The following is a 27,893-nucleotide window of genomic DNA, read 5'->3' on the forward strand; positions in this document are numbered from 1 at the left end:
ACTGTCCTTTAAAAACCACAAATTTTCAAAGCAACAACTTTTGATGATGTTTAGAATTAAGAATTTTTTCAACCCTTAAAGATACACTTAATCCTTGTGTTTATGCCACCAGATCTTGAGATGCATGGTTTCCTTTGGACAGCAGTGATAAAATACTTTGAGTTTAGTTTGCAGATGCTGTTGTGCATTTTAATGGGCTCTATGTTATCTTAACTGACATGTTGTCTTTCTTTCATTTGCTCGCCCTCTCTCCTTTGTCTCTCCCTGTCACTGCAACGTATAGACATCAACGAATGTGCGGACAAAAACACGACTGTGTGTTCTCAGATCTGCGTCAACTCTGTGGGGAGCTACAGGTGTGAGTGTGAGAAAGGCTACTTCCTGGAAGAAGATGGGAAAACATGCACCAAGGGGGAGAGAGGTGAGAGGACATTTTCTCTTTATTCAAGGGCACATCTGACTGTGATGTAGAGCTGACCACACATTGTTATTTGGTGTTTGTGTGTGCGTGGTGTGTGTGTGTAGAGAGAAAAGGGGGTACTGCAAACATAGACACCTGGTAGTCATTACACATCCCAGCTCCTTGTGCATGTCAGAACAGTTCTGTCTCCCAAACATACTGTGGCCCCCATGACTCCTGGTCTGTTCTGATTTGCTGGATGCATTTGAGGAAAACATCACAAATGGTCCAGACAATAATAAAGTCTCTTTTTTTTTTTTTGCCCCAGCTTTAGTTTCCAGTGAAGCGGTCAGAGGCTGTAGATTTGCTACTTCCTCCCATGAGTTTATCTTCCATTACCTACTAAAACATTTCAGGAGAAGCTGGAGAGTGAGAAATGATGGTTCATATAGCCATGCTCCTGCTTTATGTTCTGCCTTGTAACACAGTGGGGAAAATGGTGTCCAGACACTTTCACTCATCCATTAAATATATGCAAGCTCAGAGTAGGGTCCATTCTGCTACAGGCCACAGACAAGTCTAGCAGAGCTAGTCAGCTTTGTGCTTATCATCATGTTTTTGCTTTTTACAGGATTGTGGAAAGTATATTGCTTAAGCTTAATGTTTTAAAGTGGTGGGTGAATACAGGACGGTAGAGTGAATGCGGGTGGAGAGTCAGGGGCAGCAGGGATGTGAAGTCTCACAAATGAAAATGATACAGACATGTGACTTGCCTAAATTATGTTAAGTCTGTCAACTAATTAACAAAGTAAAGGGCCATTATGGTTTGACTTTTTCTGACCTTGGAAGATTTTTTGAAAGAAAATGTTTTCTGGTGACGTCTATGACAGAAACACTTTTTTCTCCAATTCCCAGCAGTGCATCTCTTTGAGGAATCTGACAATGTGATGAATACTGGAACTTGCTCAGCCACCTGTAACGATTTCCAACAGATCAAGATGTCTGTCATGCAGCTTAAACAGAAGGTAAAGGCCACAAAATGATAGCAAAAAGCATGTATACGCATTTCTATATTAAAATATAAGATGGAATCCATTAAATGTACCTGTAATACTGCACTATTTTTTATCTTAAATCATAATCTGCAATCCTGCAGCTTTTTCTAGTTGTTCCACGGTTGACTGCAGAAAGGCTCCAGTGAGGATAAAACACGCATTCTTGATTTAGGTGAATGTAAATATCTGCAGACCTGCCCTTGTTCTTTATTACCACCTAAAGGTCTCGCTTTATCTCCAAGGAGTTCATACCTGACGGTATTTCAGAAACAACAGCAGCCAGATTTTTTTTATTTCACAACTCTCTTGAGATGCATTATAACGCTTTATTAACTCATAAAGAAAAATGCTGAGGAAGTTTCCTTTACTGTAGGTAGTGGATTGTAAGTGTGGGCTGGTGGGCGGTTTGTGTGAAAGCAGTGGTGTAACATTTACCTCTGTGTAATCGCAGGCGTCGGAACCTATCTGAGCACGAGTCTGTCAACAGTGGCACTCAACACCTCTTGACTGTAACACATGATATATTGCTTCCAGCTGTGTGGTTTGGTGCTCCCACAGCTGTACTGTATACCCCCTTTTCTTTTTCTTAATGTCAACACATTAAGAAAACACATTGAAAATACGATATATGCTTACGAAACTTACTAACACATTATTTCAGAATAAGATTATATTCTCATTTATTCATATCACAGGAAGGTTAGAGTTTGAATTTAGGATCACACTGCAGTTCAGACACCTGTGCCCAAGGTCATGGGCCCCAGTCTTGCATAATACTTACTGAACAGCAGGTGAACCTGTGTGTGTGTGTTTGTGTGTGTGTGTGTGTGTGTGTGTGTGTGTGTGTGTGTGTGTGTGTTTGTGGGTGTGTGTGTGTCTAAGCATATGCCTGAACGTCTCTGTGCATGAATTCTGATTTGCTGGCCTTTGCAGCATAGCAAGGTCTTTTGCGTGTTTCCCTCTGGGATTGCTACATCCACATGATGTTACACAGAGATCAAAGATAACTTTTTTTCCCAAGGATGCCACTTAGCATACAGGGCAGGAGCTCTCCTGGTCATGCTGAATAATGTAGAGGGGTTTGCCTGGCCCTCCATCTGTCTGGGTTACAGCTTGTAGCATGGTGCAGATGGAAGATCAGCTTTCATCTTTGCCAGGCTACATAATTTTAACATAATTTTACTTGAAGTTGGTCCTTCAGTGTGTAATTTCCCTATCTTGTTTGACAGTGCACACCTTATGAAGCATTGTATGTAAAACCATTATAGAAATGACAATCAAAGGACTATGTTGTGCAGTTATGCATTTGGATGTTTGATATCTTTTCCAAATAAAGGGGAAAAAACCTTATCTATAGGTTTCTATGTTGGCTATTTGATATATTGTTAGTTCCATTATTTGTAGCTGCCTTCTTGTTGACATGTTCATTCAGTCGTTTTGATCTGCTTCCTTTTTTAAGATGGCCATGCTGTCAAGCAGTGCCGACGTCCCTGAGCAGATGACCAGTGAGAAAATCCTGACATCCTCCATATTTTTACCAGGGCCTCCAGGTCTCCCTGGCCCTCCAGGTAAAACACATAGAGCTAGAATTAATAAACTGGAGTCAGACTCTGAATAAAGACACTGGCCTGTGTCCAGCAGGGATAGTATAAGAGTCTATAGCCATGCTAGCAGCCCTTAGACTCTACTTAGGCACAGCTGTGCTTTAAGCTAAATGCTAAAGTCAGCTGACAATGACAATGCTAATATCTTGATGTTTAGCAGATATAATGTTCTGTGTGTTAGCATGCTAATATTTGCTAATTAGCATTAAGAATTATTACCAAGGGAAGAGTCAGGGGGTTATGACAAAATTTCATGGCAATCATAGATGTTAAGATATTTCAGTCAGGACTGACTGAAATATCACATCTGACTCACATCTCTGAGCCGTACCACTAGCATGGCTATAAAGCATTTAATCTATTCTGCAAACTCTGTGTTGTTTTGCTGTGATAACTTCAGTTATCTCATCAACTAATACCAGTCTGGATTATTTTAGGAGATCCAGGACCAGAGGGCCCTCCAGGATTTCAAGGACTATTGGGGCCCCCTGGCCCTCCTGGTCCCAGGGGCTTGATGGGGCCCATTGGACCCACACCAGATCTGTACCACATCAAACATGGCCCTCGAGGACCGGTGGTCAGTTGATATTTACAGTAATTATGTTTAAAGAGACTCCGCATTTTTTAATTTGTCATATTGCTCATATTTAACAGTGCAGGCTTCTGTATCAGTATGAATGTGTGTGTCTTCTGACTGCTCTGATTAATTTTAGGATACAGTAAACCACGCTCTTATGACCATATTTGCCTTTATTCTCTGTTGGTTCACTTCCACACTTCTGCTTTGTGTCACAAGGCAGAATTAAAAAAAGATTTTACGGAGTTCCGGGTTTAACTCACCAAAGTGATTTGGATAATTTAGTAATCCTGCATCGTGACACGAGGCCCAGGAGAGCGGTGAATGACTTATCTGTATGAAGCAACCAAGTGTCTCATGTTTCATTTGACACATTTCAAAAGCACACAAAGCACAACCTCTTATGGTTGCCCTCGTCTCTGCAAGGTGAAAAAGGATGACACATGGTAATGGTAATGGCAATATCAACAGAGAGGACTGAATCCTTCCACAGCTTTAGTTGTTTTCTTTGGCTTGCTGTGTTTTTGTGCAGCACTTAGTCTTGCCTGTGAGTGTGAACCCTGCGTGTTGCAGTGTGGGATCTTAATCAAGAATGTGCAGGATGTGGCAAATGAGCCTTTTTTCTTTTTTCTTATCTCTTGTATTATGCAATCTCGTTATTGATAAATCAAACCATCAAAACCTGCAATCAGTCATATCACAAGTTGCATGATGCCAAACCAAGACATGTGGAACAGTGTTTTTGCACTAGAAAACTATTGCTTCTATTGTGTGTTTTAATTCACAGCTCTCTGTATTCAGACTGGGTTAATACATTTAATCAGCGCACATGCTGGTGAGGTCTGACTAAGAGGGAGTTGTCCTCTCTCCACACAAAACTCTGATTAAATTCTGAGCACAGTTATGAGGTTTGGCAGCCAGGTCACATGTGTTTGACTGCATGTGAGGGTTTCAGAGACGATGAACGTATGTGACTCAGAGGCTTGATACTGATCTGAATATTGGCCCTACTCCTTATACCATGCCGTCACGCCTCTTTAATGATGATTATCCCAGGAAGGAGATCAAAGCACTCTCTACCATCGAGCTGAAGTCGCTCAGAAACGGCCTGGGGGCATGCGCACAGTTAATCTTGGATGATCTGTTCTGGTGGAGCGCGATGAAGATGTCAGTTTTGTGTTCAAAAAAAGATTTAAAGTGAATGTGTGTGTGTGGATTGAATATTAACACATTTCTGTTTGGGTGCAAGATACATCGCCATGTCGTGTATGTGTGTGTGAGCGTCACCCGGTTGACAGACAAATAGACAATCACATGCTTGTTTACATCTGTGGGCTGTTGCCAGATCCAGTCCACCTGACTTTGGAGTGTGAAATTTGATTGAAACATAAATAAAATGCTTTTTTTTTTATTTAACAGGGTCATCCAGGAGCACCAGGAAAAGATGGCCTTAAGGTGAGGTCAGGTGCTATTTTGTAATCTTATCTTGTCATAGCTGTGTATTTTTTTTTCTTTTCGATAAGAGGCAACAATTTTAGGCAAAGTCTCTTTATGAATTGCTCTCTGTAGAGCTGGGGTCCGGCGCACTACCCCTCAGGCAGAGGAGTCATAGATGTTGGCAGCAGAATTTGACTCTTGGCTGACTGAGTCCTGTCTCAGAGGAAAGAAACCAAACAAAAGTTGGTGCAGAAAGTTTGAAAGTACCAACTAGATAGATTCGGCTCAACTGCCAACACCATGTCTGTCAAAAGATATTTCTCAATAGCTGAATCACTTCTCAGCTCCTCCAGATTTGTGCAGAGTGAAAAGAACAAAGCAGGTGCCAGGACACTCACAAATCCTCAGCTGGATGCTGCTCAGGCAGAGTTAGTCCCTGCAGACGATAGGAGTATTTAACTACAAGTTGATACAAGTTGAGAGAGGAAGACTAATGTACCAGACAGTAGTTTTACTGTATGTACAATATGAACACAAGTAGAGCATAGTTAGTTGGTATATGTGTGGCCATGTACAAATAACTACCTGACTGTGGATACCTCTGGGTTATTGCGATTAATTGGAATATCATATGGATTATACAAAGAGAGGCTTTGGATTGGCTACTGGGGCGTAGTAACCGCTCTTCAACAGGGTAACTGGAATGTTTTTCTCTGCTTCTCTCCTGGGAGGCCTAAGGCAAAGTGTTAACAAAAAAGAGGCTCCATCAGATGGGAAAGCCTCAGATTAAGGAGGCACAATGCAGAGCCCATCCTGGTTACAGTGAGATTTGTGTTTGCATTTTTCACATTTTTGGCATTCAACCAGATTTTTCTCTTTCACTTTTGTGATATTCAGAGACATGGAAATCAAAGGGCAGCTGAAGTCAGGAGAATACAGTCGCATCGTCTCTGCAGATGACGCCTGTCTGTTTTGCCCTTTCAGACTTTCTGCAGTGTGCTTTGGAATCGCTGCAGCTGAGTTAGACATTGGCCGATTCCCATTTAAGATGGGAAGTAAACCAGTCCCAAATAAAGACTTTTAGCTGTTGTTTGACTAATATGAGCCTTATCTAAGTCTGAGGCAACAATGACAAAAAACAAAGGCCTATTGAAAGTGAGAATTTGAAGCTCTGTGATCCTGCAGGACGTCAGAATTTAGACTGACAGCAGACAGTTGAGGTAGCTTGGGTAGATAATATGTAGCAGACTCTGAGACATTATCAGAACTAAAAATTATCATTTATTAGACAGGAGTCTGGTTTAGATTCTGTAAAAAAAAAAAAAAATAGCTTGTAGAATAAGATTTGCAATCTGTGGCTAGTCATGGCCGACGTATTACAGCATTGCGTTCTGAAATTCAGTGGAGATTTTGTTACTTGTCATCAAGAATGGCCAGTCATCCATGCCACACTGACTAAAGAGAAGTATGAGGTCTAAAAGCTTGTCTGTTTGCTTAGCTTGCGGATCACGTATGGAACAACTTAGGTGCATCTGCCTTATTGACACAGTACCTCGCTATCCGTTCAGTACAGCTGGGATGTTTGTGTGGATAGATTGGAGGGTGATGGTAATCTGTCTCTCTGAGTTACAAATCCAAACCATCTGCCAAAACACTCACAGCCCCGGTGTGACCCTGAGCCTGGCTAACAACCACAGTAGTCAGGTCAATGTGTGCATGCTACCGTAGGTCAACAGGCTGCCATGAAACTTCATAATCACGCTACTCTTACATTACGTTAGTATTATATGATCTGCACCTTTTTTTTTTTTCTTGCACATACACACGACACAGCAAGGATTGGTTTGACATGTTGTGTTGACAACACAAGTTAGGACAGAAGACTCATACCACTTTCATGTCTCTATGTGTTAACTACTGTATAAAGCAGGAGCAGGGATTCAGTTAGCTTAGCTCAGCTTAGCATTAAGACTGGAAGCAGGGGGAAACAGTAAGTGTGGATACACCTACCACCATGACTCATTAACACATTGCATCATGTTTGTTTAATCCAAATACAAACCGAAATGGAAATGAAAAAACCACAAGTTGTGTTTTTACAGGTTGGTGTGTGGATTAAATACAGAAGATAAAACATGTTTATTAGTGAGATTCAGGTGTGAAGTTTATGTGCTTAAGGCACAGACATAACTGTCAGTAAGAAAGCAACACATTCCAAAGATGTCAAACTATTCCTTTAACTGGCAAAGTCACAATACATGTTTCTTTAAAAAAGTTCCCCAACCAGAACATTATGAATTCCTTTCATTCTTTTTTTCCACTGTAATTCATCTAAACTAAATATTTGTTTTGTCTCCCCAGGGGGACAGAGGAGCTCCTGGGCCTGTTGGACCACCAGTAAGACTGGCTATCTATACTGATGCCACACTATTGTAACTTGTTGCTACAATCCAGAACAAAAGTTAAAGTAAAGAATGACTGGAAAACAGACCACTGTGGACTCTGGACATTAAACGGCACAGTTAATGATACTGTCAAACTCAAAGTAAATAGTATCCCGTACAGAGTAAGCATTATCATGTTGGATAAACACTGATGGTGCTAATGTCAACAAATCATGAGGAAAAAGTTCATTACTCACTGGCCACTCTTTGTAATTTCATCTTTCCATAACCTTAATTTAATTCATCTAATTATATTTTTAAAAATAGATTCACTTCCTTATTTGTTTTTGTTCTACTTGACTCTCAGGGCCCTCCAGGCTCCTTTGATTTCCTGCTCCTTCTGATGGCTGACATCCGCAACGACATCGCTGACCTGCAGAGCAAGGTGTACGGTCGACCGATGCACTCCCCGGGGGAGGAGTTTGCTGCGGTCCCCGACACCTGGAGAGAAAACCAGGACAGTCTGGATACAGGCTCGGGCGAGGACTACAAGGAACCTCCACCTCGAACAGGAGGAGGGGCCAAGAGGAGTAGGAAGAGGAAACCAGCGAGAGACAGAACAGACTTTGACTGGAATATGTAAAGAGGGTGGATTTAAATACTTTATGTCAGGTGTAAATATTGAAGTGGTTTGCTTTTTTTTTATTTAACTGTTTATAAACAGAATGTACTGTATGTCTTTGGATCACAGATGTTTATTTTTGTATGATATACAAGATGATGTGTGACTATTTTTTAACAAAATGAGTAGACTGTGCAAATGCATGATTTTTTTAATTTTATATTTTCAGAAACATATGGTTCCTTCACAGCACATTAAACAAGTCTCTCATGAAAGACATTTGTTCCTCCCACTGTATTATTCTGCTTCACAGAAACTATAAGAAAGTGAGCCACCAGATACATAAATGATGAACTGACTGAATGTTGGACTAGAGCATTGAAACTGCATTGGGACTCTGCTGCTGTCTAGTGCTGCAACTAATGATTATTTTTATATTATAATATTTATATTACACTTTTTCATCACAAGCCAACGGAGCGGACAACAACCTGACTCTGTGCATTTAACTTTATTAGCCTGATCATTTTTTTTTTTTATTAATTTTGCAAATATGGAAAGGAGTGACTTGCCGGTCACAAAGCAGGCTGGTTATGCCTTATTATTTATTTAAGTCCAGGAAAGACAGTTGGTTTTTTTTTAACTCAGCTGCTGCATGAAAGTTGCTAATTCAGAGTTTCCACTGTTGGACAAGGGTCTGTTGCTTCCCATCAATGAAATGAAATGAAATCTAAAGCACATCTAAACTATGATAGACATATTTAAACTAACTATAAATTCAGTCAACAAAAACTATCCTCTGCTGCATCCAGGCAACAGTTGGGTGGCTTTGTGGATGATACTGTAGTCGTCTGAATTTCTAACATGATTTGATTCTATCCTCCACCAGAGGGAGACCTTCTCAAAGACAAAGATCCAAAGCACTGACATTTACAAAAGTCCGGGCAACTTTGTTATCAGGGTTTCTGCAGTACCGTAACAATGGGAAATAAATGAATCACTGAGGAAACCCTCACACATTACAATATGCTTAATCAGTATATAAAAAGGATAGATTCCCAGACTCCACTGACTTCTCAGAAGAAAACAGAAACATAACTATTGCAAATGATGGTACAACATCAAATTTAAAGACTGGAATAGTAATGGGCTCTGTAATGGAAAACAGTGTTGGAAACTTGAGATTAATATGTATGTACTATATGTAGGGGGGTTTTCTAAGCCTAAAGACTCAGAACATTTATAAAAGATTTAGAGACAGTAGATTTATTTGAGTTAGATGGTAACTTTCAGTCCTTCTATTAAGCTTTTATAAACAGTATACAAGCATTTCATGGTGGTTTACAACATACTACAATGCAGCTGAAAACAGGACAAGTGTTTATTAACGCACAGTATCCGTCAGCAATTATAACTTCCTCTATAAGATATACTGTATTTCATGTTATTATGTTTTGGTATTGACATTCATTCTGTGTATACACCAGCCTTCACTGGATGAATGCCCACATGAGAGGTTGATAAACACATAAATACTTAGGATTGTAGGATTTATTAAATGTTTGTATACTGATTACAAATGCTAAAGAGTGTCACATAAAGTGTTAAACCAGCATCACTAAGAAAATGCCTTTCAATACCAATAGAATTATACATTGTAACATTACACAGTTTCTTGACATTACCCAGAATAACTGGCTCTGGTCGCCTCACTAAAATACTGAGGGCTGTGAAGTCATAGCTGGAAGAGGCTGAACAGCTGCTGGGCCTCTGAACTGAGAATGAGGTTTTGGATGTCGCACAGCCTTTTCTGAAGTCATAGACTTTGTAGTTTCACTCCTCTTTGTTCACCTTTGCCTCTGTTAACTGTAACTTATATTTATCTCTCTCTGTGTTTATTTGGAAGAAGAAAAAGTTGCAGATATGATCTCGGGAGCTTGACCAAAACAAGGTGATGTCACTTTATTTTGATGAATAATGAGACCATGCAATAAAACAAAAAACAGCCCTCTCAAGAAAACTTCAGTGTCATTTATCAGCTCCCAGATTGTAACTGCTTTCCAAGTATTTCATCAGCCACAACAGAATAAACTGATTCACCACATCTGTTAAGCAAGTGTGGAAAGTTTACTTTCCTTTCATTTTACACATTGTTTTGTCTAGTAATAAAAAAACATTTAAATATGATTATTTTATAGCAGCAACAGGCCGGCATGTGTAGAAAAAACAGAAAAACATGCTGCAAGGATTATTTTAAATTAGTTTCTACACTGTTTTGCATCAGTATTGCCTAATAAAATGCATGCATTATGTGAACCCCATTTTCTTTTAATAAGACTAATTTAGTAGTTTTTCATCCCTCAGTATATTAGACAGTGACAGTCATTCAGTAACCTAAGTCCACTAGGTGGCAGTCATTTGTCAGTCATACACAGCATGCACTGATGTATGACTACACCCCTCTGAATGATGCACAGCACACTGTGTTCAATGAACTCATTAAACTTTGCAGTGTAGTTCACAGAGAAGCACATGACAATAATCAAAACACAATCATGAATAAAAGCTTTGTGGACATGTTCACTCAGCGTGGGTAATGTCTATTTTCTTATTTAAGTTCAGACTTAATGTGTGTTTTATATTATCTTATACAATATCTAACATCTTTCCTCTCAAAGATTGGCCCATCTCTGTCAAAGAAATCATTTTAACCATTTTGATTCTTTATCTTCAACTTTTTGCATATTTTTGGAATAACATTAAATAACAATCAAATAATATCCACAATCTTTTTGTCAACTAAAATTAAACTAAGCATAGAATCTGAATAATTATCAGTATTATCACCATCCCAATCATTATCATTTATGTTATTCACAACAACAACAACAACAGCAACAACAACAAAACATGCCAAGGCGTCATTTAAAGCAGTCAGAGGCCACCTTCATCAAACATCATTGTTTGCATGTTGTGTATTTGTTTCATAATGAATTAGTTTTCAGAGAATGGTACACGTCATGATTCGCATTTGATTAAAGAGAGACCGAAATTAAAGTCCTGTGCACATCTTTTTAACAAGGTTGTCCCATCCAGAAAAAGAAAAGAAAAAAGCTTGGCAATATATTTCTCCAAAATCCTTTCTGGAAGTAATTAATCACCATAATACAAGGGCCAGCCTTAAAAGATTTCAAATATTTGCTGAAGTGCCCCCTTGTTCCTAATTATATCTCCCTGCTTGTCCCCCTCATTATTTAGAACCACCCACAAAAAGATGCAACACTGAATGGGAACTGTCACACACCCAGCCCCCTTCCAAAGAAAATGTTACATAGCAAATGAATGAGTGAGTTACTGTGCCGCAATAAAGGCCTTAATGAGGTAATTTTATTAGTAGCGGCTGCCCAGAACTACTGGAAACAGATGGAGGAAACAAACAGAGAGAGGCAGCATACAGAAAATTAGTGTTACCCAATTCATTAATTAATGCATTAGTGTGGGCAGCAAATTAACTGCCCCAAAAATCCCCCATTCAGTGAAGATTATGATGAAAAAAATACATTGTTGCCCTCGAACGTAATTACAAGACAGTGCAAATTCAATTCTAATGAGGCGAAAGGCACCCCCTTAACATGCATCCCCTATTTCCCTCTCTAAAAGGGCTCGCTCTTGAATTGAGGCCTAAGTTTAAGGAAGTACTGAGAGTGAAGGAGACAATAATGAGAGATCGGCCTGGCCCTAAGTGCTTTATATGCTGCAAACAGGTAAAGAGGATTGAATGGCTCTCTTTCTGGGACTCCTGGGGGGCCTGTCTTCCCAGCACAACAACACTTGGCCCTGAGAAAAGGGTCCGCTGAGGAGCCTGGAGAGTGAATGGACCTGTGCTGCAGCGGGTCAGACTGAATGGCCACATGTTCTTCAATGATTACAAACCATGTTTTGCCGACCTGGGCTCCACACATGTACACAAACACACACACACACTCACACACACACATACACACCTATGTGCGGACACACACAGAAACACCCGTAGACGGCCCTCACCCTTCCACCTCTCCCTCTCATTGAGTTATCTTTACTCAGGCTTTGTCTCCTCTAATTGGAGCTGATGAGGGACTAATTGGTAGCTTTTTTTACAACACCCAGTACTTAAGCAATGGCAAGCTGAGGGAGGCAGCATGAGTGGAGTTAATGAGAGGCTTTGCACAAATAAAAGATTTAGTGTGGGCCTGTTTCACAGAATGGGAGAAAAGGAAAGTTGAGGATATCTTTTGTGTCCTCCACATCTTTCACTTATGTGCAGGTATCTGAAAAGAAGAGGGAGTGGCGAAGGGCACACAGTGGTTGCTGAAACGTTGAGCACTTGTGCGCATAAAGGGATCTGTTCTGTATTGTTTGGGGCCCATAGTTTAGTGTGTCTGTTAATAATGAGAAAGGGCTGCTCCTCAAATGAATGTGGCAAAGTCCTTAGTGGACAATAAGTGCCCTCTCTTCCCTGGACCACACTGGACCGTGTTGAAGCAATCTGAAATAAAGGTTTAGTCCTTCTGAATTGTTGAGGGTGAGTATGTGGCCTATGTGCGCAGAATTGAGCCAACAAATAATACAGCAGCAAAGCCAGTCTATATGTTATTGAAAGCTCCAAAATCCTTTGTAGATTATTGTTTCAAAGTATCATTAATCAAATTAAAAAGCTAGTCTTAATCATTAAAAAAAGGGCTTGCATGTCTCTTGTTGGGTGCATAACTATCATGTGTGACATCACCGATGTACTGCAGGAAAAGCAACTTCATTAGATGGCAATTTAGACTTTAAAAGCATGTTCTCTGGTCCATCAGTTAGAGATTTTCACAATGGTGGCAAACCTAAGAGCACAGCATGTTCGTTTCCTTAACATGCTGTCATCTCAGCACACATGTTATTCATGTGATAATGCTTTGCTTTGTGCTTTTCAGTTATAAATAAACACCATGAAGCAACAGGCTTCATTTAACTAAGCCACGGTGTCACACCAGGAGGTGGCAAGCCACTCTCCCTTTCCCCCTAATGTGACAAGGGTAATACAAACATCTTTAAATGCCCAATCTTCAGGGACAAGTAGCCTCCTGCACAACACACGTTATTTGTTTTATCTGATTAGGCCAATTGAGAGGCTCTACAATAAACAGATCAAGTGGAGGTGTGGTAGAAATTGTTCAGATACGAGATTCATTAGTGAAAACCAGGAAATAAGTATCCAATTACACTATAGTCATGGGTACAGACCGATGAAATAGAGCCTAAATAGATCAAAAAGGACACTATTATTTAGATGTACGTTTAAACATCAACAGTACAGGCTCCAGTAAATACACTCCACCACAAAACTCAGATCAACTCGCTGTCAATGCCAAGATACATTTCCTACAGCATCGTGTAATTCGCTGGCCAAATATTTGTGCTGACTCATGTGATAGGCTATTCACAGTCTCAGTGACCCATTAACATCCTACAGGTTCCCATTGTCCACCTCTAAATGGACCCATTAGCATTGCTATTGTTATTTAAATCCTACATTTCCTGACAAAGAGTGTGGTTTAACTTTCTGATGAGGACTTCCCCAGACAAAGGACAGAGGCCTCTATTTTCACTGCTCCCTAAATCCACTGAAAAACTGTTAGAGTTCATGAGTTTCGAAATGTCACACAAGAGTTAGCCTCTAATTTATCATTTCATGCAATCCACTCAGAATTTCCAGTGTGCTTCCAGGTGTTGTTGCTGGTTTTGGGGAAGCTTTTAGTGATTTAGTGATTTGGGGAAGACTTTTCTTTTCTGTCATTTTTTACTATCATTGTTTGCTGATGAACCATCCTAATTCCCCCACAGAGATAATATTTACTTTTCAGAGCTGCATAACCTCCTCAGACAGAGATATGTGTCTATACTCACTGAGAGCCTAACTGTACCATTTCAAACACTATATGGCACCAACTAGAAACCACATCTACTTGTGTAATTGTGACTGACTGGTTTGTAAAGTTGGAGAAATTATTCAGTGGTTAACATATATATGTAAAGCAAAAGGTCCCAGCGGCCAACAGACCAGCGCTGTTCATATATGGTGAATGACTAAAACGCAAATGTATGGTTTTGATGTGAAATTCAAATTCAAATCAGTCCCAGCCATTTGCTGATCTTTTGCTGTAATAGTCCAAATCCCCAGATTAGTGTCACCACAGTAGCCTGTTTTGTTCTGTTCTGTTTTTCTTGTTCGTTCTGAACCACTAATCACAGAAAGTGATGCTGCACCTCCATAAGTAACAGGAGGAAGCTGGTGAAAGTAAAAAGAAAGCGAGTGGCACATCATTGTGTCATTTCCCCTCACCCACTGAGGCTTTCAGACAGCAATGAAAGCTCCTGCAGCCGCCACGACTTTGTCACCTAACCTTTCACTGACCTTACACAGGCTTAGGAGCAGGTCCAGAACAACACAGGTGATACAACAACGGACATGACTGGAATCACCATGTGGATTTTGGCTTACTTGATATATTTGTTGTTTGTTACATTGTTAGAGTTTTGTTGCTACTTCAGCTAATTTGCAGATCAGATAATAAGGCTGTCTGGGGAGGTTTCCCATATGATGTCTATGGTCAATCTGTGCAGGATGTACTAATGATAAGGTGTCTAACATCACACACAATGACATTATTTACAATAAACTATCAAAGACACTTTTGAAATGTGAATAAAAGCAGCAAAATTCACAGAAGACCTGGACTGATACTGACCTCAAAAAAACAAAACTGACATTTCAACTCCCATTATTGGCCAATATTCCTTTTTCAAACATAAACACATAACATGATCAAACATTTCTAACAAGGATCCCTGAAAATGTATCTGCTTGATGAATTCTGACTATGATACATAATGACAAACGGCGGAAAAATAAACTTTTCATTACTCTCTGATGGAAAAACTACGTGATGCTGACACAGCTTCTAAATTACTGCAAACATATTTTAGGCATTTCTACACTGCAGTTTCTCTTTACTTATTGGCCAACATATACACATACTGCTTCTATAACTGTGATAACATCATAATTTAACAGTCTGGCTCCAGTTCACAAAACAGCATGCAAAAAGTTTATGAATCAGGCAAGAATTAACTATAAATATGTCAGGTATAATTAAGTACTAAAACAGCACAGCCCTAAACAATAAGCACAATGTTTAGTGGACAACTGTATTTACATTGTCTCTTAACAATAAAATCCTGTTTGTGTATTGTTTGATTGGAGAATGAAACTCGAACAAGAGGAGTGAGTAAAGTTATTTTTTCTATTGAAGACATTAGTAGCCAATAGTATTATATTATAGTATAGTATTATGACATTTGTAACAGGGTTAGCGGTATCAGGCTATTACACTAAATATCTGCATTAGTATTAAGTTAGAATTCATATTAATAGTCTATTAAACAAACAGTGACTGTTTTACAACCTTAACTGCATTTATTATTGCTACCATAATGATGAATGATGGTGAATTAATGTAGACATACCCTAGTGGTTTCAATTCATTTACTATATGAATTGTTGTTTTAAGGAATCTCCTGGAAAAAAAACACTTAATGAGACTAACACAGCTAGTTTAGAAGACAGGCAAATTTGATGCTGCTAAAGGGTAAACATATTAAACACTAATCATATGCTCTAATATTGTTTTTGATGCAAGAAATAGGTTGTAACATTATTCAGGCCTACTGCATTATAATTCTAATAATGTTAACAATTCAAAAGTGCAGATAAAAACAAACGTTCAATGCCAGTCTTGGGGGGGGGGGTCCCTGGGTACTAGTTGAATTATTGCCCTCACTACTACGCCCCTGCTCATGCTGTGTGGCTGACTGTTTTACTTGGAGGCCATTCTTATGAACCTCAGCTGGAGAGAGGAGAGGGGGGGGGGGGGGGACCAAAAAAATCGTCCAATGAGAAAGCGCCCTGTTGGCCCTACAGGCATCCCGTCATGCTCGTGGATTCAGCGCTACGTCAGCAGTGATTCCGAAACATGGCGGTGTCCGTTGCACGGCGCCCGGTTGCCAGTGCTGTTATGTTGATAATAACTTTTCTCACAACGTTAATATTTCACCACAGTGTCGCCGATATTGCCGCAGGTGCCTCGACGTCAGAAGAGGCTCCTCACCGCCGGTTTGAGTACAAATACAGCTTCAAAGGACCGCACCTGGCTCAGACCGACGGCAGTATCCCCTTCTGGATCCACACTGGAAGTAAGTGTGTGTCCAGCTGTCAGCATCACAGAGCTGTTGTTTTTACGGTAACACTAATAAAGCGACACAGCCTGAGGACAGCTGAGATGGTTCATGTTTGTACCTTATAATGGACGCGTTTCCGCTCCGTTGTTAAGGTGACAACGGTTTGCGTTGTTCATTCAAAACTGCATTAGGAAATTCATAGATTTTAGAATCCTAGCTTTATTTCATGGTCCCGGTGACATATAAACGGGCGTTGGGCTGACTTAAAACCAGTAAGTTAAAGGTACTGGCTGCTGCAAAAGACTGTGCAGAGTCAGACACATGCAAGTGAAGTGTTGAACTTTCCTCTTTGCTAAAAATGGGCCTTTGGATTGTTGCATCACAGTGAGTTGATCAGCTGCTGATATGAAGTGTTGGGATGAGATTATACTTCCATCCATCTGAATCAGCGTTTATGTAGGATTGTAACTAAAGATGATTTTATTTATTAATTAATCTCTAGATTGTTTTCTAAATTAATAATTTTGTCAAAAATACTTTTTTTAAAAGGGGGAAAGGAGGGGGGTTGTAACAGGAGATACCTCTATATTGTCCACTGTTAATAGTATTAGTTTATAGTGTCCACGGTCAAAATAGGGGGGGGGGGGGGTGCATAAAAAGTCTGGGGCTGGACTCAAACCTGGGACACTGTGATTACATGGTTAGAAGCTTAAGGTCACCATGACACATAAATACACAAAGTAATTCAGTTTACTGTCGTATAAGGCAAAGACAAATGAATAACTGGAACTAGGTAATGTTTGCTTGAAAAATAATCAAATAATCAATTAATGACTTAGCAGTTTATCAACTGAACTTTACATGGATCTATACACACCACATTGGATTAGGTAATTGTATGTGTACAGCGCAGGGTTTCTCTGATCGACCAACTGTTGTTCAGTGTATAAAATATCTCCAAAAGTTATTCAAGTTAAAATGATATGAAACAGAGAAAATCAGCAAGTAGTAAGTAATGACATCAACAATCAATCGATTATCAGAAATATTGGTGAGAAATTTTCTTTCCAGCAGGAGTAAGCAAATCTTTATGACGCTGAGTAAGGCTAGAGTGTACAAACAAATCATTAGAGACAATCATTTACTGAGGCAGTACAGAGATTAGAGAGCAGACACACCCTGATAATGCTGGCCTGTAATAACAATACTACACGTTAGCTGGCATGGAAGATGGAGCCACATCGAAAAGCTCTGTCACTACACATTACTTTAGTATTAATGTTTTCTTATAAAACACCACATGCGCTGTTGAAGTTGTAGACAAATTCATCATGGCACTCGATGGGATATTATTTTCATAGAGAACATGGAACTTAATATGTCACTGCTGAAATTCTGCTCTCTCTCTCTCCCTCTTTTCCATCCAGATGCTATTCCTAGCGCAGACCAAGTGCGTATTACACCCTCCCTCAGAAGCCAGAAGGGCTCTGTATGGACAAAAAACAGAGTCAGCTTTGATCATTGGGAGGCCGAGGTGGCCTTCAGAGTATCTGGAAGAGGCAGAATGGGAGCAGACGGCTTGGTAAGGAGGGGTGACACTGCAGGGGAGAGAGCCAGGTTTCCTTTTTAGGGAATAACATATAGTATACAATTCATCAGTGCACAATACACCGATACCCACTTTTGATCACAGTTAAAGTTTAGTTTAAGGTTTAGTATAAGTCCTATTATCCAAGAACTGTCTGCTCTGACCCGCAGCACAGTTACTCTGACACAACACTGAACTGGCATAATAACTGTATCTATGAGTGAGTAGTAGACCTCAATACTTCGAGTATTGACTGAAATGTGTCTGTGGCGCTGCACATCAAGAATATGAAGTTGGTTTTTAAATGCTTGGTCACATTCTTGATTACTTGTGCAGATATTTCATAATTTAAATCAGTAAACCTTTCTTACATTAGAGTTATTTGTTTCTTTTATGTAGGCAAAGAAAAGGCAAATGTTTTTGTATCATTACAGAAACTTAGGCATCATGTTGGCTCTGATATAAAAAAAATTGTGAAATAATATCCAGCCCATTTCTTCACTACTCTCCAATTTACTCTTAATCCACAGCCTTTCACCTAATAATTTCCAACCTCATTCTTGAGAAACTAAACCTTACTATATGTTGACTTTGTTGATGTGAAAAGTATAAAAATATAAATTGCCTATAATGAGAGTTGAGAATAATATACACTGTATAACACTGAGCATAGGACACCTATCAAATATGGAAAAACTTGGAACGGACAGAAAGTTGCACATCCAGTTTCAGGAGGTGTGTTAAGCCCACAGGGTGAAATGACAAGCATTTCCCAACCTGACAAAACAACAACAACAGCAACAAAAAACCAGTAGAGAGCTGCGTAAAAAATTTAAGATAGCTTGTGCTGTAACTGTCCATCTGTCCAAATATTTGTACCACTTTTTCTTTGTCTGGCAGGCTGTGTGGTTCACAGCTACACAGGGCCTTGACGGCCCAGTGTACGGAGCCGCCGACCAGTGGAATGGAGTTGGAATCTTCTTTGACTCCTTTGACAATGATGGAAAGGTTGGTGTCAACTTCACATTTCCAAGAATTGTTTAGCCTTAACCATTAATGACTGTATATTTGCAAGCATGTTCCTGAAAGATTTTCATGGGGAGCTTTGTGAAGTGCATGTGTTGAGTGGGAGCTGGTCATAGAGACTCACATCTAAAGCCATTTTCAGTCTTTTGTTTCTTTCTGTTATTGTTCGGTGTTCAAAGATCTTCTGGTACAGAGATAGCTCACACCCACACAAAGATGGCTTCTGTTTGGTTGTTATCAACTGGTGTAGTCATATAGGAAGTGTGTTGAAAATAAAAATATATTTGCAAGATGATCCATCCATCTATTTATCTATCACTGTCATGCAAAACAAGCCTTTCATAGGTAATTTACCATCACATTTGAATATTACTTATCTGTGCACAGGTATAGGATTGATATTTTGGCATAAGATTACCTAAAGTCAAAGCCACTTGATGAAAAAAGGATTAACATGCCTCCTTGTTTTCTCATCTTCATTCCAGAAAAATAACCCAGCGATAATTGTTATGGGAAACAATGGCAACCTTGTTTATGACCACCAAAAGTAAGTAAACATTTCTTTGACGTCATCACCAACTCAAATTTTAACAACTTAAAGAAGATTAGGAAATATGATTATATTTGCTTGGAAAGTAAATAATCCTCTATCTTTCCTAATCTCCCCGAGCCAGTGAAAGCTTTAAATCACTTTTTCAATGCCATTCCAGTTTGTCTTAGAATTCACAGTGTTTTCCATATCACTAAATGAGTGTTTACAAAAACATACATGGGCATTGATGTTTTTCACATGAACATTAATGTTATCCACAATGACCTTTGATCATACTGTATTTTTCCCCACGTGTGTTCAATGTCTACGTGCTGTATATGAATGTAAGTTACAGTTTGTCTGGAAAATGTTGTTTTCATCCAGTGATGGCACCACACAAGCCCTGGGTACATGTTTACGAGACTTCCGCAACAAGCCATATCCTGTCAGAGCCAAAATAACATACTACAAGAAGACACTGACGGTAGGAAACAACACAAAGGCACAGAAGCAAGCACACACTCACATGCTGAGAATGAATTATAAGGGCACTTCTGGTGATCAGCAGGGTTATCAGTATTTTTTATCTGCAGCACTGTTCTTTCCTTCTCCTCAGGTGATGATCAACAATGGTTTCACTCCAGACAGAGAGGACTATGAGTTCTGCACAAAGGTGGACAACATGATCATTCCCACTGAGGGCTTCTTTGGCATTTCAGCCGCAACCGGTGGTTTAGCAGGTACTACTCTATTCTCCGTGTTAAAAAAAACAACTCTTCAAGTCTGTATTTACTTAAAAGAAATGCATTTCCTGTAGTTGTATTAATTTAACTACACAGTCTACTAAGTCAATCAGAAATCTGACAGAAATGTAAAGTTTCTCAGCTAAAATCTTCTGGGGTTGGAGCTGATTTTTCGTTATTCTACAAAAACTACTGTCGGTCTTTATCAGTCAGGGCTATATGGTTTAAAGAAAGATTTATAATGATTAGAAAAGTGTTCAGTGTTATTGTCTGGTAAGTACTACTGATGATTTCTTGGACTTTTTCTTGCATTGTGAAAAGAACATTACTAATAACTAGTAACATTAATTCATTATCATGAGATTTTTATGTATCTTTTTCATCAGGATATTTTTCCCGCCTTAACATTGGTCCAATTTTTGTTGTTGAAAATAATTTTACAGATACTTCCCCATTATTATAGTTTTCTTTTAACCTGAAAACCTAATTATTGTGAGATGTTGAGTCTTTTGTAACGATAACAATAACTATTATTACTATGTTATTACTGACATTTTCTGCCCTATTGTGAGATTACGCTCATGTTCCTATTGCAGAAACTAAACACTAACATTACCAAGATATTCTCATTATTAACAAGACATTACCAGCTTGTTACTCTGTATTTACCATCTTGTTGCCAAGATATTTCTCCCTTATTACCATAAGCTTGAGTATGTTTTTCTGTTGTCATTTTCTAATTCAGAATTTCTTTCCTCCATCAGATGACCACGACGTGTTGTCCTTCTTGCTATTCAGACTCACAGAACCAGGCCAGCAACCGGTAACTACATTTTCCTAGAGCTGCTAATACTCTCCCAGTGCTGTGTGTGCAACTTACTTTTCTGTAGCTGTGTGTCTCAGTGTGCGCGTGCACGCATGTGCACAATATAGCCTAAGCACGGCCTCTATTGAGTTCAGAGTGGGGTTTTTTTTTTTCTTTCCCATTGAAGCCCCCACCTGAATCTGAGATTCCTAAAGAAGAGAAGGACAAGTACCAGGAGGAATTTCAGAACTTCCAGCAAGAGCTCGACAAAAAGAAAGAGGAGTTTCAGAAAGAGCACCCGGACGTCCAAGGAGAGCCAAGTTAGTGTTCTGAAACCAAATGGCCCAATTGTTTATGTAAAAAGCATTGCAAAAAATGAATCATAAAGAGTAAAATTGTTCTTATTTTTTTTTTTACTTACTATCTATTTTATATTATTGATGTAAGCTAAATGAAAATGTTTGACAAGTGCAACTCATCATCTCAACTCATACTGAAAGAGACATGAGCATGTCCAAACTTTACAGTTTGTAGATTTCTTTAAATTGGTTTGAATATCTTTTTTTGTTAATTTTTTCTTTTCCTCTTCAGTTGAGGACTTGTATGAGACTGTGAATGACCGGGAGATCCGTCAGGTGTTTGAAGGACAGAACCGGATCCATTTGGAAATCAAACAGCTCCACCGGCAGCTCGCTATGATCCTGGACGAGCAGCGCAGATACGTCTCTGTTATCACTGATGAGATCGCCAAGAAGGGGACGAACGCCGAGTCAGGACAGGTGGGCATGTCATTGCCAAAATTATTTTATGCCAGATGCATACAGTGACAATAGGTACAGGCAAATAACAATCATTTCATAGCATCTAGAATTCCCCTTTTCACACAAACCCAAGTGATATTGAGAGGTTTTGGTTCTGCAAGCCCGAGATTAATTTCTAGTCGGTTTATTAATCTAAAAGTCTTGTAAAAACACAGCTGGAAACCTGCTCAAATAATGTGACAACACAAGAAAGTAAGTCGACACTTAACATTCACTTGAGTGTCATTTCTGTGTTCTCCTGCTGAGGTCAACTGCTTTTATGACAGGTTATCCAAACCTATAAACCTTTTTATGACATCTTTATCTAATGTCAACACTAAAGTGTTTAATCTTCAGACCATTGTGCTGTATTTCTCTTAAAGGTGGATTCTGCCAGTCCACAGTTGAGTTCTGTCTTAACCACCCAGCAGGAGGTTCTCAGGAACCTGAACGAGTTAAGGTGAGTAACAACAACATCATTTGCTTATGACTTGTGGTCACTCTTACAAAACGAGATGTTGTTTTTGCAACAACAAAAGAAAAGATAAAGAGAGAGAGATCTGTGATACTCCAGAAAAACAAGGGAAATCCTGCCAGTTAATTCCCTCAAATCATATTTAATCTCAGGATGCTGTGGCTGCAACATCACAGGTGTCTGCCAGCCTGATAATCCAGCTGCAGTAACAGCTTCCTCCACAGTCTGTCTGCTACTTAGTGACTCCTTGTCACCCCGCTCTGCCCTGATCCTGGCTCTGAACTGTTTTACTCATTTGTTGTCTCTGCCTGTGATATTGACAGGATAAAAATAAAAAGACTGATAACATTTTAAGAATTTAGCAGCTGCATAATTCAGAACTGATGAAGAAACAGGACTTTCTTGCAGAAGTCATTTTATCAGCTGCCTAATGATTTTGGCCATGAAGGAAACCCAACAGGTATCTGTTCTTATCTATAAGTCATTTATTTAAAATATATTATTTCTTAGAATTAGAATTCTGTCATTGCTGAGACATACCATAGTTATCGTATGATAACTGGTATAGTAATACCTAGCTGTAATCTTCTTTTTAACTGTAAAAATGGTCTTCTTATCACTCTCAGATGACAAAATGTACAGTTTTTAATGCCAAGATAATACAGCTTAAGAGATTTCATGATGGTGTGCTTTCCATGGCCAAGTCTTAAATGACTGTTTGATTTTGGTACTTACAGTGAGTAAGCCTGATTAGGTGTAGAGAATGTAATTTTTTGATGTTTAGAGCTTTTATTTTGTCAATAACCCATTTGTGCTTTTGTACTGCTTGCCTGAGATGCTTGTGGGCTTAGTCATTGTGAGCACACAAGAGATTAAAAAAAAAATGCCGTCTTCAAAACCCTTCTTGTAGATTAGTGAGTGGATTTTAAATTACTCTTTTCCTCAGTTTCTTAAATAATTAAGTTATAAATTATCCAGCCGGTCTGCTTAATCATAGCTTGTCAACCTTTGGCTCAGTTAGTAATGTTGAGAAAATTAAAGTCTTCAGTTCTTTAATTTACTTCGGCACATTGCGCCTTTTCAAAAATCCACTGTACGAACAAAATAACAAAAAACATAGCATTTAATTATTCAATAATGGCATATTTGTCCTGCCGCTGCTGTTTGATTGTGTCTTAATTTTAACACACCATCTGCATAAAGAATTAATCAGAATCACAAGATATTAAAGATTTTATTTTATGTAACATTAATCTCTTAGTCTCATGTATCATAAAAGAACCAAGCTGTTTATATGCCCTAAATCCAACAGAACATTCATCCTCAAATGATTTTGCATACATGATTTTCTTCATTAAATGTCTGACCCATAACTCACATGAACTCTCACTTGCCTCATATTGTTCATTCCACACAAATGTCTGTGTAAGTGATTTATATCCAATAGATGGCAGGGAAAGACAGAGTTTCTGCAATGATTCAGTTTGAAGATAGCATAATATCAGAATGGTAATTTGAAGATGAGGTGGTGCATGGGAGTAAGCTGATTGACACAGTAAATAAGTTCAGACCCTGGCAAAACACTGCAGCTGCTCCCTCTAATGTGCTAATGTGAGCGACTGATCTGTATTACTTTGTAGATTAAGCGCTCAGTTTATCCTGACCAGTCTTTTTAAACACCAAGTTTATGATAGGACTTCATCTCAAGAAGGGCTTTCTGCTCATAAATGGGTCACTTGTAGTAAATGAAGATTAGACATAGGGTTTAATAAATGCTCACTTACTTTCTCAAGGGAGATTTTTTTTTCCCCCTTCTCTGTGAAACAAATTAGATTTTGTTTATATGTCATCCCTGGACATCCTTTCAGACTGCAGCCATGTGGCCAAGCAAGAAAAGGCCACATCTTAGCACCATTTTGTCCTTATCAGATTAGTAGTCTTTAAATACATCTGTCATACACAGGCAAAACATGGTTTCCCTCCAATTGATTTCTTGTCACAATCCCCCCCTCAGGGCCTTCCTACTAATGCTACTGGAATTCCTTTCATTTGTCAAGTCACTTTTTTCTTATTAATCGTCTTAGATGTGTTTAAGATGATAAGGGACACTTATTGCTTCCTCCATGTAAGTAATCAACTTTAAGAAATTACATTTTGTTGAGAAATATGATCCAGGCTTAGACATCTTCATTCTCTTCTGTGAATGCTTTACACTGTATTTCAACCTCATTTTCTGATGAAACGGAAAGTGAAAATACAGATTTACAGATTTCACATTTAGTAGCTGGTAGTTGCCATGACAGTAACAGTTATAGATTGTACATTTTGATGTCTGTTTGAGAGACAGATGTATGGACATAACTCAAAGAGAGACAATCGGACACATAAACCAGACCTAGATAGATGTAGTGACACAAAATAAATGCAAAATATGATCTTATGGGACTTTTTGGCCCCGCTCCTGACGTCTAACAGTGCACTGTTGTCGTAGAATGAAAGAATAAACACTGATTTCTATTTTAACAAATATACTATAGAAAAATAAGAGGATTTATATATACCATGGGCAGATATTGGCTATGACTTTTAACCCTATCAACCGACACCTTCTCCTCTTCTCAATCTCAAAGATACTTAAAGGAATAGTCCCACATTTTGGGGAAGTCTCCGCTGGATGCTTGACAACCTCACATTTAGATTTATTGTATATTTTAGAGATATTGTGTGTTGATTAGTGAGATTCAAAGGTGCTGGTAGGCAGAATTTTGTAGGTTTAGACAGAGCTAGGCTAGCAGTTTCCCCTTACTACCAGTCTTTATGCTAAGCTAACTGGCTGCTGGGTATAGGTTCATATTTAATGGACAGAGTGCTATCGATCTCACCCAACTCTCAGCAGGAAAACAAATGTCAACATAAACCTTTAAACTTGTAGAAAGTGAATTCTTTACAGTGAGGTTGCATTTGAATTATGCCAGTATGTTCAATCACCAGTGTAAATGTAATTAGACAAGAAAATAATATACATTATTTATTTTAGAGAGTCAGTCAGATAGTACAGGTCACTGAATTTTCTGAAGCTCCCATTTATTTGTCCCTTATTCATTTGTCTTGACATGGTGGGAAAAACCAAGAAGTATTTTCCCCATTGTGGACAGATAGCTCCTAACTAACTAACCAACCAACCAGTAATGGTGAGAAAACAGGCCAAATGTTGAAAGTACATCCATATTAAGCTGGGGTTTTTCTCCCTTGAGTCGACCATCTCCTTCCTCTTTATTTATTAAAAACATTTTCTCTCCCTCTCTGTTTGGAGAGACATAAGCTTCTTAATCTATGCGCTCAAAGATACAATACAGTGATCAAATTTATTTGTTTCCACTTATATGCTTTTTTTCAATCACTGTTTTTAGTTTGTATTTAGCATCACAACGACACTATGGATTGCATATTCCAGATAGTGTTCTTCTGTTGTCTGTTTCTTAACCTACTGCACTTGTAATCTGTTGTAAGAACATGTTTTTATAAGGGATTAATTTAGCAATCATGACCTCTTTTATCAGATGGTAATTTTCTGTTTTTCAAACTTTGAGAATATGTAGCCTCTTGTGAATAGGGATTAAAAGATTAGTTTTAGACTATTTGTATTATGGTGAATAAATGATACCACACAACATATTACTGTACATCATGGTGGAGCCTCTCCTGTAAACTGTCACTCAGTGCATCGTCTCTTTGTCTCTGCAGAAACTCCTTTTATGAGTCACTGAAACAGATCGGCTCAGCCCAACACCAGGGACAGGCAACTGGAATGGGAACATATGAGACCATTCAGCACTTCAACGACATCAAGGAACATCTGCACACGGTCAAAAGGGACGTGGAGCACCTGGTGCAGCGTAATGCTCAGGTACGGCTCAGAGAGTTGAATCTCACTTAGAGCAGTTAACAAACTAGGTCAGGATTCAGTTGACTGAACGTTGCTTTTTTTCTGTGTCTTTTCACCTGCAGAATCCTGCTGAAAAGGTTGTCAAGTGCCCTGAGGTGCCTCCTATGCCTTCGTGCTTATCCACTGTTCATTTTACAATCTTCATTGTCATCCAGTCAGTCCTGTTCTTCTGCTACATCATGTACAAGTAAGACGTCATTGTTATTTTTATTTGGCTTTGTGTAAGTGTGCTTGTAGATCTAAAGGATTCTCTAATACTTTGTGTCTCTTCTTTTCTCTTGTAGAAGTCAACAAGAAGCCGCAGCAAAGAAGTTCTTTTGATGAAATGTATTACTGATATGAAAGTTTGTAAATGAGGGAATGTCCATTTTGGTAATTTTTTTTTGGTCTGATTATTTTCAGGTTGTAAGTTATTGTACTTGAAAAATTTGGTTTTGTTGAAGACAAGTTTGTTTTAATGCAGATTTTTAATTTGATTGGTAAATCGTTGTGTATGAATGCTAGTGTGAGACTTAATTGGTCTGGATTTCCAACATGATGTTATATGTTCCTTACAGTATTTTTGGTTGGTCAGATCCCTAGATTATGTTTTACAAAGCTGATATCTGCCACAGCCCCATTCCACAAAACTGAACTGGCAACAAAAAAACCTGTGTTTTGAAATGTGCAATTTTGTATAAAATAATGCTGAACTATTGGTGATGAAAACTCAGAACAGATGGCTGCTTCTGTTTATATGCTTTGACTAAGTCAAACGTGTCAGAATCTGACATATCCTCTACCTGAACAATTTACATAAACAGAGAACACAAACTACTCTGTGGTGCCTGCTCTTTGCTTCATCAAGTGAGGTACACTTCACACAAGATGCATCTACATTGAAAAATGTGTCTTCTGTTCATCTGTCATTATAACAGCAGTTTATTCCAGTTAGCAACTACAGTACTTACTTACAGTACTACATGTTTGAGCACCACAGAAGAACAGCAGCAAGTGATGTTAATACAAAATATCTACAGCCATATTAGCAGCTCTGTGAGGCTGACTTAGCACAGCAGTGCTTTGAGCTAAATGCTCACATCAGGAGCCATCTATTAGCACAAAGTACAGCTGAGGCTGATAAGAATATCATTAGTTATTAGTTAGTTAGGTATTTGGTCATGAAAAAAAGTATTGGACAGGATAAAATGTTGACCTGATGAAGGTGCTTGATGAAAAGTTCACCAAACTTATTACAAAACATTATGATGTCCAGTGTCCACATTTCATGACAATCCATTCAATAGTGGTTGAGACATTTCACTTAAAACCAGAAGCGCCAAGCTCTTAGTAGCACTAGATGAAAAGTCAAGGGATCACTAAGTCATCAGAATTCATTTTCTGGGAACCATGAATGTCTTTACAAATTTTCATGGCAATTCATCAACTATTTGTTGAGATGTTTCAGTCTGCACCAAAGTCATGGAGCAACATGTACTAATAGTCAGCTCAGTGGGAAATAACATAATTGTGACTGTTTGTGAAGCGCTGCTGCTGTCGTGGCAACATCAAAAATACTGGATTACATTTCCAGCCAAAGGAAACCTGAAATCGTATCAGGGATTATATACACACGGAAGCAGCTTCATCTTTCTTTC

At 38.8% G+C, this 27,893-nt stretch overlaps 2 protein-coding genes across 3 annotated transcripts in view; both read left to right on the plus strand.

Moving 5' to 3' along the window:
* Positions 1 to 8,358, plus strand: part of ccbe1 (collagen and calcium binding EGF domains 1) — a 32,263-nt gene extending 23,905 nt beyond the window's left edge. The window contains exons 5-11 of one of the 2 annotated variants that reach the window (XM_023419476.2): positions 284 to 421; positions 1,319 to 1,425; positions 2,915 to 3,023; positions 3,497 to 3,636; positions 5,056 to 5,091; positions 7,435 to 7,470; positions 7,825 to 8,358. In XM_023419476.2, the coding sequence (XP_023275244.1) occupies positions 284 to 421; positions 1,319 to 1,425; positions 2,915 to 3,023; positions 3,497 to 3,636; positions 5,056 to 5,091; positions 7,435 to 7,470; positions 7,825 to 8,100 (842 nt within the window). In that variant the 3' untranslated portion in view covers positions 8,101 to 8,358. Of the gene's footprint in view, positions 1 to 283; positions 422 to 1,315; positions 1,426 to 2,914; positions 3,024 to 3,496; positions 3,637 to 5,055; positions 5,092 to 7,434; positions 7,471 to 7,824 lie in introns of both variants that reach the window. The other variant, XM_023419475.2, reaches the window with a different exon arrangement.
* Positions 8,359 to 16,094: 7,736 nt separating this feature from the next.
* Positions 16,095 to 27,072, plus strand: lman1 (lectin, mannose-binding, 1). The gene is made up of 13 exons (XM_023419679.2): positions 16,095 to 16,356; positions 17,769 to 17,923; positions 18,830 to 18,937; positions 19,441 to 19,502; positions 19,872 to 19,971; positions 20,104 to 20,227; positions 20,995 to 21,053; positions 21,223 to 21,355; positions 21,627 to 21,814; positions 22,219 to 22,295; positions 26,055 to 26,217; positions 26,319 to 26,443; positions 26,541 to 27,072. The coding sequence occupies exons 1-13, from the start codon at positions 16,137 to 16,139 to the stop codon at positions 26,575 to 26,577; spliced, it is 1,551 nt and encodes a 516-aa protein (XP_023275447.1). The 5' UTR covers positions 16,095 to 16,136; the 3' UTR covers positions 26,578 to 27,072.
* The last annotated feature ends 821 nt before the right edge of the window (positions 27,073 to 27,893 follow it).

This window comes from Seriola lalandi, unplaced genomic scaffold (genome assembly GCF_002814215.2).
Source record: "Seriola lalandi dorsalis isolate HSWRI2012SDOR001 ecotype SW California unplaced genomic scaffold, Sedor1 jcf7180002054606, whole genome shotgun sequence".
NCBI lineage: Eukaryota > Metazoa > Chordata > Actinopteri > Carangiformes > Carangidae > Seriola > Seriola lalandi.